This window comes from Solea senegalensis, linkage group LG10, assembly GCF_019176455.1.
Source record: "Solea senegalensis isolate Sse05_10M linkage group LG10, IFAPA_SoseM_1, whole genome shotgun sequence".
In the NCBI taxonomy this organism is placed as follows: Eukaryota; Metazoa; Chordata; class Actinopteri; order Pleuronectiformes; family Soleidae; genus Solea; species Solea senegalensis.
In genome coordinates this window covers 3,654,799-3,671,655 of record NC_058030.1, presented here as the reverse complement: position 1 = coordinate 3,671,655, position 16,857 = coordinate 3,654,799, and the positions used below count along the sequence as shown (strand labels likewise).

At 41.4% G+C, this 16,857-nt stretch overlaps 1 protein-coding gene across 1 annotated transcript in view; it reads left to right on the top strand.

The window, feature by feature from the left end:
• Positions 1–1,169: 1,169 nt before the first annotated feature.
• Positions 1,170–16,857, top strand: part of fa2h (fatty acid 2-hydroxylase) — a 31,152-nt gene continuing 15,464 nt past the window's right edge. Inside the window, exon 1 of the mRNA XM_044035205.1 lies at positions 1,170–1,645. Coding sequence (XP_043891140.1) covers positions 1,364–1,645 — 282 coding nt within the window. The 5' untranslated portion in view covers positions 1,170–1,363. The remainder of the gene's footprint in view (positions 1,646–16,857) is intronic.

Below are 16,857 nucleotides of genomic sequence, written 5' to 3'. Positions count from 1 at the left end.
TTAAGGGTTAAAAAAAGCAATGGCACTATAAGTAATGCTATTTATTGTGTTACATACCCCCATTCAAATTCAGCTTAGGGCCCCATAAAGGCTTGGGCCGGCCCTGCTATCTACGTGACTGCATAAAAACTACTACATCACTCTCGAGAGTTGTCTCTCTATCATTGCTTTTATGGCAGATTGCATATTCACCTCAAGGTCGCGCTGTTTTCATAGCTGCAGTGCATGTCACTGTTTTTCCTGTTATTGTCAAATTAACTTTCAAATACCTGTCTCTGTGCATTTTAATCTCTTTATTATTATTTTTTTTAATCCCAAGCAATGTTTCGATTGCAAGGCAAAGTCATCCCTGTAAGTTAGACAGAAAGTATTTAGGTGAAAGTTCAAATATTTAAAAAAAAACAATAAATAAAATGCAGCAGGGTAGCTTTCATGTGTACATGTGTGACGTATTTGCGTCAAACATCGCGAGATATTATCACGCACAATCGTTTTTTTTTTGTTTACCTTTTTGCACCTGGTGCCAGGTGAGTGAGTGAGTTCAGTGTTGGTATTTCCGAAAGCACGTGAACGCCGCAGCTGTCAACGGCTGTTCTATGAAGATAAAGATTGTGCAAACACACGCCCTGTATTTGGAGGGAAATGCACTTTAACGTGCATTTAACCGAACACTATCAACGCGTTACGTGTTAAAAATGTGTCCCCACGTGAAAAGTCTACGTTTCGGAGACGATATTTAGAAACATTATTGATCAGGAAATGATGACGGACGACACGAATGTCTTCCTGTGTCCTGTTCCTTGACCGAACACATTTTTTTTTAATTAAACTGTATTGTTTTTAAATTTACAATTAAATAATTATCATTATTATTATTATTATTATTATGATGATGATGTTTGTAACTTGAGAGATGCCTTCACTGTCGCCGTGAGTCAACAGCTACAGGTGCTTCTTCGTGATGCGTTCACGGAACTCGTGCGTGATTCTTCCTCGGGTGTAAAAACTCGCTCTTTTTCTAACTTTGTGGCGTAAGTGATGTTTTAAAAACGTAGGATACGTGTTTTAAAGATGAAACTAACCCAATATGGATGTTTTTTTTAGTAGGCTTTTACGTGTTTTGGGACATTTGTGGGCTGTTGTGCCGGCGCGTTTGAACGCCTCACAGACCCCGCCCCTCAGTCGCTGTCCTCCGCTGAAGTCCCCAGAGTTTTACAGCAGCTGGGTGTCACCGGCGGAACTCTGCATTCTACACAACAGTCAGGTCCACGGCCCCCCGAGGAGGTCACTCTCTTTTGCGTCCCCTCCCTGTCTTCACTTTTCACTTCGGGTGGACGCTCCGCAACTCCATCCACTCGCCAGGATGTCTCCGTCCACGTCCCCCCGCTGCTTCACGGAGAGGGAGGTGGCCCGCCACTGCACCAAGGACTCCTGCTGGGTGCTGCTGGGGACCAGGGTGTACGATGTGACCGCCTTCCTGCGGATGCACCCGGGCGGGGAGGCGCTCCTACTTCGCCGGTCGGGCAAGGACGTAAGCCAGGAGATGGAGGGACCCCCGCACAGACACTCGGAGAACGCCCGGCGGTGGATGGAGCAGTACTACATCGGGGAGTTGGACACGAACAGCCGCACCGACGAGGCACAGGTGCGTATCTGACCCACACATAGCCAGGCTAAACGACTACATCACTGACGACCTGAGCCTCCCAGCGACAGGTGCACAGAAGGAAAACCTGTTTATTCACACATTTAACACACCGGAACTCCCACTGTCTACTTTTTATTTTTATTTTTTTTTAAAGAAAACTTTATTATTGTTATTGCTATTATTTTAAACTTAAAATATATACCCAGCTTAGTTTTTCCCCTCAGGCGTCAGACGTAAAGAAACAAGGGCCTCAGGGGAAGGTTGTGGCTCCTTTAACGTAACAGTGACCTCCCTATTATGTAGACCAGTGTTTTCCATACATTTTATGTATTGGGAATATTTTACTACCCTTTTTCTAACAGCTAATATTTCCTGGAGATGTTATGCACATGTTATTGTAAGTGTAAACACACATTTCAAATTAAAAGCTGATAGATATTCATAAAAAGCACTTATGTTAGGTCATTTCATGAGGTAATCGCAAATGGGAATTATATATATATTATATAATATATAATATATCTATATACATAGATATATGTATGATGTTTTTATACCATTGTAAAAATTTTCTAACATGTTTATGGTGACGTGGGTTTATATAGATTTTTAATGTCTCTGGTTACATACACGTAATGTAAAAACTATAATGGTATTTAAAACATCACTTATTTAGAGCACTACCAAATAAAAAAAGGTGAAGTAATTGTCAGAAACATAACCTTTCCTATGACCAAAATGTCAGGAAAAGTGACTTCAATTGCGTTTAAGAGTCATTTGATTGATATTAAAACCATAATATTACGTATTGCATTTATTTCAGTCAAGATAGTCCTGTCTAATGCCTAATGTGGACAATCCCATATCCTCTCTGGAAACTTTGAGCCTGTTTGGCCCACATGTAATTTTCCACGTGTGTTTGAATGTCAAAAGCTCCTCAAACGTGTCGGGGGTTTCAGTGTAAGGGGTGTTTTCACCCCACTGAGGAGGTGAATACACCCCTCACACTGAGTCATGCTCGCACCTGCACTCTTGTATGTAGGGTAAACAGGTTTGAATGCGTTTATATTGTGACATCAGATACAGTGGCATTACCTTGAATGGTGGTTTGAAAAGCTGATAGTGTCTAACAGGTGAATATTTGTCTCTCACCTGACTTTACTGGGCGGTTCCTGTGAGGTACTGAGAGAGAGACGGACCTCCCTCCTCCTCCTCCTCCATCCTCTTTCTTTTTCTACTGGACTGTATTGATTATAAGGGAGGTGGAGGTGCGAAGGGTACACAACTGATAGGGTGTTTGTGTGTGTGTGTGGGGGGGGGTGGGGTTAATGAATGATTCAAGGTGTGTGTTGTAAAACTACCGACAGAAAACTGGTTTATCTTGTCCCTGTAAGCATGTGTGTGTGTGTGTGGAGGGGACTCATGTGAATTTTAATACAAACAGGAAACTTTCCTTCACCTGTTGTTGGGGAAATCGACACCCACACTGCAATGCTCTCTCTCTCTCTCTCTCTTGGTCCGTGTGGAGACAGAAACCAAAGGATTTTGCATAAATCTCTTCCAACAACATTGACATTTACATGGTTGTCCCACTCTTGTGTGTTCACTTGGTAGGCTTCGTCCACACTAGTGCTTTTTAAGTGCATTTTCAAACAAATAATCTGTTTCCATACTAATCACATCTGAAAAGTGTATGTTAATGCGATCACTCGTGTGCACTGATCATGTGTTTGTTGGTGTAAACAGGAAGCAAATTCTCTCTAAAGAACAGTGGTTCCTAAAAGTCTTGCTTTCACATTGATGTTCTCTTTTCCACTGGGCGTGAGGTCATTGTTGTTTTTTAAAAAAAACATGTAGCAGTGAAAATGAGCTGCGTATTCAAAACACTTGCAGAGAATAGCATTCACTTTATGTCTACACATCAGGGTGTTTATTGTGATACAACACCAGCTCTAAAGAAAAGTATCATTGTGCTGATTGGCGTCTTGCCACTGATGTGTCTTTACTACAGTCAACAAACAAGAACTGCTCGGGACACAAAAGTTGCCTCTTTAGCCACCGAGTGGAACGGGTTGGTTTGGTACGGTATGGTAGGAATTTTTATTGCGTTTCCATTAGGAATAGTACCAAAATAACCTTTGTAGTGAGATTGTAGTGAGTTATCTCACTATAATGTCATCTCATGTATATATGTATATATATATATATATACTGTATATATATATGTATATATATATATATACACATATAGATATATATGTATATATATATATATATATATACACATATAGATATATATGTATATGTATATATATATATATATATATATATATATATATATACACATATATATAAATTAAAAAAATAAATTAAATTAGCGTTAAAATCCCTGTTTTCAGCACTGAGGCCACTGTGTCTCATACGTTTGTCCAGCTCAGGCTGTGTGTGGAAAACCTTGAGAGGAAACAGTGGTGATAGGAAACAAGTTGAGAATGTGTCATTAAGATACCATCGTCATGTGATTTTTTTTTGCTGAAGAACAATACCGTCAATCGTTGGTGAGGAAATAATAAGTCCACCTCCTGGACCAGTGAGTCACTGGCCATCAGGAGACAGGAGACATGAGAGATTGACAGACTGAGTCACCAGGACTTTCCAGTCGTTGATGAAATACTGCCTCTGTATGCTCTGCGCTCCAGGTTTGACGAAACAATGCTCGCTTTTACTTTTTAATTTCTCCAGTCACCTGATCTAACTGAGTAGGTTAAGGTCTATTCTGCTCAATGTTTTAAGTTTATCGAGCAGTGAATTGTATCATTTTCACAAGCTGCAAGTGGTAACAATACATTTTGTCATAATTCAAGTAGGGTTAGTAAAAACAACAACGTATCGTATTAGCTTATACAATCAAAAATCCCCCCCCGGACTTTCTTCTTTTAGCATGATCTGACGTCTTTGAGGAGCACCTTGCATAAGCTACGTAAAGTTGCTTACACACTAGGAGTGACACGATACAGCGTTGAGGTTGTAGCCGTTGTAGCACGACGACACGTGACGTCACCTCCTCCCGCAAACCTCAAGCTGCTGCCAACTAATAGTAACCATGGCAACTGCTGATTTTGGGGTGGGAAACCCTGGATGTCTGGAGTTCTGTTACATTCGTATCGTTAATTAATAGTTTTAAATTTGACAATAAGGCGTCAGTGCGGTACACTGCAAAGAAATGATGGACATTATATCACTCATGACGTCATGTAGACATTCCAAATGGGAAGTAAAAAGTTAATAAATAAGTTATCATGACATAAAACCAACAAATCGTGACTTTCGTAAATTCGTAAATTGAGTGAAAAAGTCGGCTTCAAATTAAAAGCATGCATGATGTCAACTTATTTACGTTTACTTTCTAAATGGCTTTTTTGACCTGCATTTACACCAAGCTGCCAAATAAGTTTGAATTAACATTATAGTTATTAACGCTTGTTTTATAGTAACTGGTCCAAAAAAAAGAAAAATAGTCTAGTGCTGGGTATCACTGCTGATTTACTGAATCGATTAGATTCCGCTTCACAAAGTCTTGCTTGGTTGTTTGGAGATTTTTTAATTCAGTAGGAATATTAATGTTTACATAAAATAAAATTGATGAGCTGTATTTCCTTACATGTGGAGACCATGTCATGGTGATACCACAGAGAAGCGTAAGAAAGGAGTGTGTAAGGGCTTAAATGCTGTGTGTGTGTGTTTGGGAGCAGGTTTATAATCAAACAGAGGAGGTGCTTTGAATTAGCGAAGCATGAAGGGCAAACAAATGCCAACTTCAACTACTGAGTCACATTGATTCCAGTGTGTCATAGGTCATCGTTAGGGATGGAACCAATGATCTTTTTAAATCATGAAGAAGGAAACTGGCAGCGCTGCGTGTTTGTAACATATCTAGTTCATGTTTAGGTTTAAGAGATGACCTAAAATAACCAGAGTCACTCAAAGCTAGGTTGCAAATTCCAAGCATATTTCTCAACGGTTAATTGAACGGGTTATGAAACAATACTGGGTTAAAGATTAACACTAAAATAACAGTAGAAACGCACAGCTTATTCTCAGGTGAAGTTCTTAAATGTCAAAAACAACGTTTTACCTTCAGTGACATCTGTTGGTGAGTCTGCAGATTTTTAAACAAACTTCCTCGGCTTATTATTATTATTGCCTTAAAAGTAGGGCTGCAATCATGACAGCAACTACTTTCATCATCGATTATTCCTTTCCAACATTTTTCAACATTTTATGGACCAAACAAGTGCTCGAATAATCGAGAAAAGAATGGATGTTTTTCATCATCGATTATTTTCTCGATGAATCGAGTAATCAAGTGTTTGTCAAAACCTGGAGATGATGATGATGATGATGATTCAGGTTTGAATGATTTCTTTGTTATCTGGAGCAAAATCATGAAAAAAGACTATCAAAATAGTTGATGATTAATAATTGAGTAATTGTTTCAGCTCCATTTGAGAACACCATCATTTCCACGTTTTGGAAACGCCAATCAAAATCTTCCAGCATTTTCTGACATTTTATGGAGCAAACGAGTGCTCAATCAATCGAGAAAATAATCGAGAGCGTGAAGGATTTGGAAAAGAATCGTTAGATGCGGCTAAACTACTTTAAATGTATCATCTTGAATCTTGAGGGAAATTCTGTTTACACTGTCATTTTTTGATATTTATTCATGGACATAGGGGCGGGAAAAGCTTTTCCTCAAACAAGACGAGTTGTCGCACTGTGAAGACAAACACACACCAGTGTCATGATAGACAGACAGTTTTGTGTGTGTGCATTATTTTTTTTTAGTAAAAAAAAAAAAACGAACCCACATCGCGGCGGCAGAACCTTTTGTTTTGTTCACCTGGAGTTTGGACAAACCTGCGTGCTCCATCCACCTGTTGACAGAATGTGGACACATCCCGTCCAACGCGATCGCTGGTGTTGTTTGAATGTGTGTCTTTGTGTCTCTGTGTCTTGGAATGTACGTGAGTCCAACAGAGACACTTTGTATACGTGTGTGTGTGTGTGTGTGTGTGTACGCCATAAGAACAATGTAGCTGCGCAGTCATGGATAGAACGCGTATTGTTTGAATGAGTGAATTACACACGTGTTTTGGAATGAATGAATGAATGAATGAGTGAACAACGGCGATAGTGTGAATGGGAACATATGGAGCTGATAGTGGAGTAGACTTTGTGAACTCTTGGAGAAAAAGGGGAAGAAGTTATCGAAAGGTTTCTCAAACATAAACAGGTCTGAGAATCATATCGAGCTCTCGTAGTAACGCCGTTATCTCCGATGTTAAGATACAGGAGGCAGATTTATTCCCGATCCACTTCACTCCGATCGCACGCCCTGGTTTATACAGTACAACAGCATTTCGGATTTTCCAGAGGAAGCTGGCGTACCACTGTTGGTACACGTACCACAGTTTGGGGTCTCGTGGAGGTCATCGTGGTGGGTGTCGGGACTGGAATGCACACTCTGCATGGATTTTTCTTTACTCAATGATGTCATTGTCTTTCCTCAGACGGCACAGGGAGGAGGAGGAGGTGGAGGAGGGTGAGGGTGAGGGTGAGGAAGGGTCCAGTGCAGTGTTAACATTAGGTTCCACAATAAAGATCCGATCCTTTCCATCGCGCCGTGTTTCATCTGTTGTTAAAATACTCGCAGCTCTCGGTCCTGAGCTTGTCCCAGCAGATGAGTACTAACGGACAGTGATGTCATTTATTGTCTTAATTTTTTAAGAGTCTATTTGTTTTTTAGTTTGCTTTTCTGCAGAGTTGCCGTTGGTGGAGCAGCGATTCAATACAATCTCAGTAAAATGATCTCGTATGGCAGAAACCTTTACAACATAATCAAGAGCAGAGAAACCCAATAGTTCACACAATGAGCAAGTACTCATGCATCAGTGGAGAGAAAGGAAAACTCCCTTTTAACATGAAGAAAGGGTAGCGAGAGACATAGATGGTTGAAATTCAGAGTCTTTTTTTAAAGAATTCAGCTTCTTAAATGTGAATATTTTCTTTGCTCCATATAACAAATCAATTATTAAAACTTAATCATGTCAACAAGACATTTGAGAATCATCATTGAAAAAAAAAAGATATCGTTATATGTAGCCGTAGATTACATCGGATTTGACATTTGGATTGAGTATCAGACCTGAGGATGGTTTAAAGAACATCATTCTCCAACTGTGACAAATGTTTGGATTGGAGTTTTTTCCCAATATCCGATCCACTGATTTTTGACCAGTTTGGGATTTATCAGCTAATCCATAATCAGACTGAGTTGTAAGGCTGTAAACAGAGTCCACACAAAGGTACAAATGTGTGATTCTCTCTCAGATTAGATGTTTTTCATGATGTTGAAATGTTAGTATGTGCACCTTCGATCACATGAAATAAGACCGCGGTCAGTTCACGTCCACTCGCTCGACTCCACTGTTCCTCAACGAGGGGGAAATGCTTCTTCTTCTTTTTTCTTTTTTTTTTTACTACTCATCTGAGCTGCTCTGTGTTCATCCCCGTGGTGATGTATTACCCAGGACATTGTTTATCTTTGCTACCATAGAGACTGCCGGCGTGGCAATTAGTGCTCAGGTGCAGGCCTCAGGTGGCTCCCTCCCCTCATCGCCACGGTAACAGAGAGAGAGAGAGAGAGTGAAGTGGTGAAGGTAGTAGATGGAGAGCGTGGACGGAGATGAGCATATGCTGGAGCGGTGCAATTGATTTGGGCAAAGGAGTCACAGGAGAGCGGCCAAAGTCTGCCGTTAGTCTTTTCTGTTTGCATTCAGCATTTTTACTTTTTCACCATTCTTTTTACAGTGTTATTGTTCATTCAAATGAGTTTGTTGTGACCACACAAACTGTGGGATTAGTTTATGAAAATCCCATCCCTCTGATACATCACAGAATATCCGTTGCAGCTAAAACAAAAACGTGATTTGAAAGAAGTATTTGTTATTTGGAGAAAAGGAACCACAACTTATTCACATTTAAGAAGCTGAAACAAGAAGGAAAACAACCTGGAGTCATGATTTCAGCCTGGCATGAAAGACACAGTAGATAATTGTGCAAATGACATGAACAATAGCAACAAAAACAGTCTCATCTCAAGGTGGAGACCTGGAAATAGCATTACAATGATTGTTAATACACACACACACACAGACAGTGGTAGCCGAGCGCAGTGAAATCAATCAATCGCAGAGATTTAGCTGCATGAGAAATCACTGACATTCAAGCTTCAGTCGCTGAGAGGAGAAGACTCACGGTGCCACAGGTGCCGGCGGCAAATTAACCCGTGCACTGAGCCGTCAGCAGCTGACGCGACAGCCCAACACTCTATTTAGCTGATTATGTTTTTTCCCTTTCTCCATCCATCTGGTAAAATATTAACAGTTAAATGATAACGAAATAATTCACTTCATGACTCTATGGGCTGTTTCTTTGCCTTATTTTGTCTTTGAAATAGCTTGAAATGGCACAAATGCTTCATGGTTAGAAAGGTCTCAAACAGGCATGTCCAAAGTCTGGCCCGCGGGCCAATCACGGCCCTCGGTCAGATCTTGTATGGCCCGCAGCTTCTGTTTTATAATGTGTTATTTATGGCCGAGGACAGACTACAACAGAAAATCTTGTATAACCGATATTATCTGACTCCAGATAACATTTGTTCACTCCTGCGTGGCTTAGATTTGGTTACATTACCATTTAAAAATGATAATTGTGACAAGGAAAATAAGATTATGATACAACAGTGCATTTGTGTGTAACTGACTGTTATCGGTATTGGACCTAGTCTCTGAGAGCATAAATGCGTCGTTTTTAATCATTTCCCAACATGGTAAATATCAAATATTGGCCTGTTTGATCCTCTGTGTTTGGGCGCTGCACTCGTCTCCCTAGAGAGCGCGATCCACATTCTTTTGCTTCCTTTTTGTGGTCATGAGTAAACCTGTGGTGGGTGTGACAAAGACAGCGTAACCGCGGTATTGCCGAAAAAATGTGACACCCTTATTTGTATCATAAGCCCAGAGTCAGAGTCGAGTAATCCTCTGTGCGTCTGTCCGTTCCGCGATGAAAGCAGACGTCGGTCTCGATGGGGGCTGTCAGCAGTCCAGTGTCTGTGGATTACACAGGCTGGCTTTAATCCCGCGGGGGGGCTGAACCTGTCAAACACTCACACACACATTCAAAGGTGTGTTGTTGCAGTAAAACAAACGGTTGAAAGGTGTGGGGAGAAACAGACCAGGTTCTCAGACACACCCAGAGGAGAAGAGGGGGGGGAGTCAAGGGAACGTGAGCCTGTTAAGTTGTATTTTATTGGTGCTACAGGACAGTGTTTCTGCAGCTGGTAGTTGTATATTGTATTTATGAAATTGTTCATGGGCATAGAGAATGTATGCCCAGCCCAAATAGGCTTACAGGTAGGGTTGCAACTAATGATTACTTTCATAATCATATGAATTTGTCGATTATCTTCTCGGCGAGTTGTTTGGTCCATAAAATGTCATAAAATGTTGATCAGTGATCCTAAAAGGTCCACAAACTAAAAAAAAAAGCAAGCTCACGTCTTACTACAAAGGTGTTTCCTTTCCTTCCATGATATGATAATGTTATTGGGGTCAGAGGTCAGATTCAGTGGCCTTAACAACAGATTGCTGGACCTTCAAAGACTCTCTATGGCTTCTCTTCCAAGTCTAAGTCTAAAAATGGACAACCCTCTGCACTAAAAGAGAGAAGACAAGACAAGGAACCAAATCGTGAATCGAGGATTTGGAGAATCGTGTTAAGCCAATATGATTTAAAAATAAATAAAAGAACCTAAACTTGTTCTTCTGTTTGAGTTTGCCAAACCCTGCCCCAAAAACAGGGCAGGGTGTTGACAGCTAAACAATACACTTGGATTTACTACAACAGAGCAGTTATGTGATTGGCCAGACTGTAAACACAATGACATCTGAAATCTATCACAAGTAATGCAGACATTCCATTTAGCTTTGTTTGTCAGTTGTGGCCTAGAAAGGCAACCGTATCAGTTTGACCCGGTTTGAACATCTGGCCCCAGAGATTCGACCACATGTGGACCATGTTGTGTTTGACCGTTTATAGCTGGGATTAAAGTGAAAATGTGTGCCGATTCGGCGCCGCAACGATTAGTCATTAGCATCATTAGCTGCGTCCCTAGGTAAGATACTTACTGTTGTCAACTTTTCATCAGGTCATTCAGGATATTCATGTTAATAGCAGGTGTGAGCGGCTTCTTCTCCCACAGCGACAGTGGCAAGGGCTCGTGGGTATGTTCATGCATAAAAACAGTGAAGCATGGACGAACACACGTGGCTGCAACTTAAACTTAAAAATACGGCACAATGGCGAGGGGGGGTTGCGGTGTTTAAGTGGTTAGTTACTAGTTACTCGGTCTATGGTAACACAACACCTTCTGCAAAACTGGGGTAGTTACACAAGGCCTCTGATTCTTGTGCACAAAAAACACACACACAACCTCACAACTGAGAGAGAGAGATGTTGAAATCCTGAGTCCTGGTCTTTCAGGTTTTACTGGTTACTTTAGTCAGAGGGAGATGAGTGATCTCGTTGTACACACACACACACACACACACACGTTTGCTTAGCATTCTTAGTGAGAACACTCACTGACATAATGCGTTCCCTAACCTCATTCCCTTACCCTAACCTTAACTGCTACAAATACCCGCCTAACCCTAATCCTAACCTACACCCTATTCTAGCCCTAACCCTAAAACCAGGTCTTAAAAAGCTCTTTTGAGGGGTAACAGAACGTGAGGTCCTCACACAAACCAAATGTACCGACCTGAGTTATCTGCCCACATCCACACTAATATGTTGCATTTTAAAAATGAAAACTGTCTCCAGTCAGACAAGTGTTGCCTACACATGGGGTCGTGTGCACAGTGTTACTCGGCGAGTCCGTTTGAGCCTCCTCCATAAGAGCGGGAAGTGCTGAATGCAAAAAACTGTCTCAGGGAAAGTCGAAGAAAATGCAAAGGATGACAATAGGAGAACGAGGAGGCCCCTGGCGTCCACGTTGCCGTTGCTTAGCGACTGTATTCTCACAACGCTACCATTTGAACACCAAGTCTGTCGCGTTCAAAGCGTATCATGTCGTAACGAGAGTCTCGCACGTGAAGGTCCTGTGTGCCACTCGTGCACAGCTGCAGATCAAAGTGTTTTCACCCCCTCTGATGATGCTAATAACATAATTGCTAATTGTTCCCACATGTCCTTAAAATCCTTGAGCGAGTGTTATTTAAAGTCCACCCCTAAATAGACATGGGTCATTGAAAGTGCTTGAATTCTGTACAAGAAAGCAGTGAAGTTGATATTTAGGTAAATGCCTCCCTTGTTTGTTACGACGCCACCTACTGTTTCATGCCCTGCATTGCTTGATGTACGTAGACGAGGCCCACGCTGAACAAACGTATCTGTGTCTGTCTGCCGTTGACGGGAGAGTCCATGCAGAACAATGAGTGAGTAACAAGAGAGAGCAAATGTCGACGAAATGCAAATTCAAAGATCTCTGTGTCAGCAAAGAAAATGATAAAGAATGACTTTGACCAAGAGCTCAAGGACAATCACTTGTCCAGGTGCAGAGTGCACTGCAAATCAATAAAAATGGATGCCATGTGCGAAGTCCATGTTGCACCGGTTGACGAGTCGGATTGCGTTTTGTTTTTCCTCCAGCAAAGTTGTTTTACGTGAGATTCTTTGTTTTCAAGATTCCCGGCTTCTAAAGTTAAAGTTAGTTTTTTATTAATCCCCTTAGGGAAAGTATTCCTCTGCATTTTGACCCATCCTAGAATTAGGAGCAGTGGGCTGCCACACTGAGTAGCGCCCCGGGGAGCATTGGGGGTTGGGTACCTTACTCAGGGGTACCCCAGCCCTTTTTTGGCTGGGTGGGGATTTGAACCGTTGACCTTCTGGTTACAAGTCAAGTTCCCTTTCCACTTGGGCACGGGCTGCTCAATGGCCATGGGCTGCCCTCTACTCCGACATTAGCTGTCAAAGAGACAGCGCCACTGTTACACCATATAGATGTGATGTATGGCGCTGTTGCTGCTTTGTATAGTTTCAGACCGTCATGTATTCAGAGTATACCTGGAGGTGTTGTTTACCTTATGAAAGAGACAAATGATGGGGAGGGGTGCAGACCTGTCAGGCCAGTTAAAAGAAGAAGAAGAAGATACTGTGTGTACTTTTACTTGTGAGAGAAAGCTTCATGGTTTTGTTGGATTAGAGGGTAAATGTGTTGATTTTTGAAGGGGAACTTTCTATGGCGGATCATCTGGTCCGTCTTCTTTACCCTTTGGCTCGGGCCACGTGTCTCCGTCTGAACCCGAACTTCTGCCGACCTAAGAACAGATAAAGTTACCAGAGCTTGTACTGCCGTACATCTTTCACCTGGTGGAGGTCCCAGGTCCTCAGAGCTCAGAGTGTGGTTGTGCACCACTGCTTGAAACGACCTGGTTGGCGGTTCACAGTCTTAACTGCAAATGTCTTATAATTTTAATAACCTCACAACCTCACAGCAGACAGGTTGAACCCCATGTGAACCAATCAAATGTTCACAACGTCAAATGAAATATATTTTGAGCCACTGGGTTCAGACGTGTCCTGACAGATCCACACGGGCACAGGTCTGGTTTCCACCTTCTGTCTGGAAACGTGTAGAAAACCACGCTAACGGCCCAATCACAGTCCTCCAGTCACTCCTGTGCAGTTGCAGTTTCATGATTGGTGTTTCTGATTTATCACCTGACAACACCTGAAGTTACCACCACAACATGTGATCGTTAATAATGAGATCATCACATCAAACCACTCCTTTTCTGTCCACTCTTGTTAACCACAAACGCTCAGATATCACGCAGGGTTTGGCCATATTTATTCGTTCCAATCCCAGACGTGTGTGGTTGGCTTATATTGGGAGTGGTGAACCTTTTCAGCATTTGGATAAGTGTGGTTGTGCAATGAGTTGAATTCCAGGTGAAATGTGATTGTGTCTGTGGCTGAATATTAGTGGTGAGGCGTGTGTGCGTGCGTGCGCTTGGTTTTATCTCCCTCCATGTGAGCGTTCAACCTTTACACACAGTCATGTGACATCCCTCCTGACACCAGGCTCATTGTTATCACTGTGAAAACGCTGTGCGTGGCACTGACTTATGATTGTGTCATAAATCACAACGTGATCACATTCTCTCTCTGTCACTCTTTATTCTTCTTTATTGTAAAAAAGTTAATCATCAACTATTTTGACAATCGATATATTGGCTGATACAGTATAAGTGTTTTTTTTGCTAAAACAGATTCATTTTGCTTTGTGGACAAAAGAACATTTTTTAACATTTACTGACATTTTATGTACATAATAAATGAGAAAATAACCGACGGATTAATCGATTAGGTTAATATTTTAAGGCTTTGTGCACTTAACCCAAGATGTGATACTTTACTGAGACATGTATGTCAAATAGAGTTCAGTGTGAGTGTGTATTCAGAGCTCATGGTTTAACGTTGTTATCAAACCTGCCACAGTGTCTCTGAACTTTGACCCTTCATCTCTCCACACGCATCTTACCAGGGAAGTGCTGCTGAGTCCGACACACCCTCACAAACATACCTTTGTAAAAAAAAGAGCAATTTTTATACTTTTTTATGCAAGTTGTGATGCACAAGCACAGAATTTGACCTGAAAACATGTATTCTCTTGAATGGCCAACAGGGGGGACTCCTTAAGAAGTCCATTATGACCCTATTGTCACTAGACTATTTTGATAATCCATTAATTGGTCCAAGTCTCTAATTTCTCAGCTTCTTTAATGTGAGTATTTTCCGATTTCTTCATGCCTTGTAACAAAAAAATCATTAAAGTCATGGTTTGTAGACAAAACAAGAGATTAGAGAACATTTTTTGTTTTCTTTAACACATTTTATGGACCAAACAACAAGTTTCCAGTGAACAAATTACGCGTCAGGTTTTATTTTATTTTTTTTAACCTACGTTTTATGCTCCTCTCCTCCCCTAACACCGAGTTATGAGTCTCATGGCTCCTCACAGTAAATATCTACACTAATAATGACTTTACTGTGCATATTTGTGTACGCTGTGCTCAGGCCCACCTGTCATGGAAAGAACGAGAGGCAAATGAGAAACCACAAACACGTGAGGCAGATGCCAGGCTCCACTTCCTGGTGGCACATGACCACAATATCACCATAGTTGAAATACAGATAAAATGTGGTGTATTTGACTAAAAGCTGTGGTGGTCGAGCTCTGGGTGTTGTCAGTGTCATTCCGAGAAGTAACCAGAGACCAGATGGGGTTATGAAAGTTTTGTGTAGCACCAGGGTCGCCGCCAAAACAGAAATGATCTGTATTTATAAAGCACGTTTCTAGTCTTGATGACCCCTCGAAGCCGCTTCACACAACAGTTTTGCCAGTTTTGTTTCATCGATCGCACATTTTTTCACATCAGCCGTCAGGAGCAACGTGGGGTGAAGTGTCCTGCAGTTATGACTGGAAATAAACTGCTTTGAATATTTTACTACTGATTTTTAAAACATATTGTGGCGATAAGGAAGTTCACGTCGGTCCGATATCCAGTTGCACTAAACTTTACCGTGATAACAAATGATATTTAATGACGCCAAAGACACACCGAGAGTTAGAGATTTTCCTCACAAATAGGATAGAATAGCATTTTATTTTTCAGATGGATGTGAATGTGTTACATATTTACTTTACTTAATAAACTGATTTGGGAAGTTTGATTGCGAGAACCTTGGACTTATTATTACTAGTTAGCGGGATCATCTCCAGTCAGCATCTGATATGGTTTGTTTGAAACTCTTGAAACTTTTAGTTTGATTTGGGAGGAAACAAACCGCTATTGTCACCAAACAGAAATCTCGACTCGACAAACCAACAATGACCAGGTTTACTTACACACACACACACACACACACACACACACACACAACCTTTGCCTCACACACCATTCCTCCACCCTTTGTCCCTGCACTCTCTCCCTATAACCAGTCGTAAACAACACAGTAAAAAAAAAAGAAAAGAAAAAAACACCACGAGGAAAAAGTCGTGAAATAAACCAAACGACAGCAGATGCTCTAAAATTTATATTCAAGGTGAAGGAATGATTTACAGTCGAAGGCCATCGTAAAACACACAAGCAGTGGGACAAATAAACTGAAGCATGAGGCATCAACATGATGATAAAGATCTTTGATTGTTGGTAGAGTAAGAGAAATAGAAGGATAATGATAATACAAATAAAGACGTACAACCTGGCATAACCACAGAACTTGTCAGGACCAAAACCTGCTTAAGGGACGTTCTTGGCCGTGTATGTTTGACTCCGCCTCCATAATTTGCGCTGTATCTCGCTGTAAGCCAGTACTTTTGAATCCGTTTCCTGTTGACCCGTTTACGCCCCAGACAAACAAGCGGCTAATGGTGAGATGGATCGTGTTGCGGTTCTGTATGTGGTTCAGCAGCTGTGTGCCCGGGCGGAGGAGGCCCAAGCCTGGCTGGCAGAGTGGAGAGAGTTTATAGTTTATAGTCAGAGACCTTGGAGGAACAATCGAATTATCCAGGTTTGTTCTGTCGCACTAAGAATAGTTTGATTTTAATTGGACTAACATGTTTACATGACACTCAGAAAATGTCTTAGTCTGACTAAAATCGGATTACTCAATCTTTTAACATTGCTTTGGTTACGTTTGCACGTCACATAATGGGTCAGTTGTATTTATTGGTTGACTGTTATTATCTTAACGCGCTAAGGCACAAAAGAAAAGCAGCCCCATGGATGATGTCAATGCAAAGAGTTATTTTTTGTTATTGATATTTAACCGGGGCTTGGCAATATGACGGATAAAGTAGATTGGAGCGTTCCCTGTGTTGTGGCTCTTGTTCCAATGTAGAATAGCTCTTATCTGATAGACTGAACCACCAGAAAGCAGAACAGCTCATTGTGGTTCCAACCAAAAATGTGTTTGGTTACAAAAATCTCTTCCTCCTCCTGCTGCTGCTGCTGCTGCTGCTGCTGCAGCAGAGTAGTTCCTGTGTTGTGATGGTACCACATCGCTGCCGTCCTCTC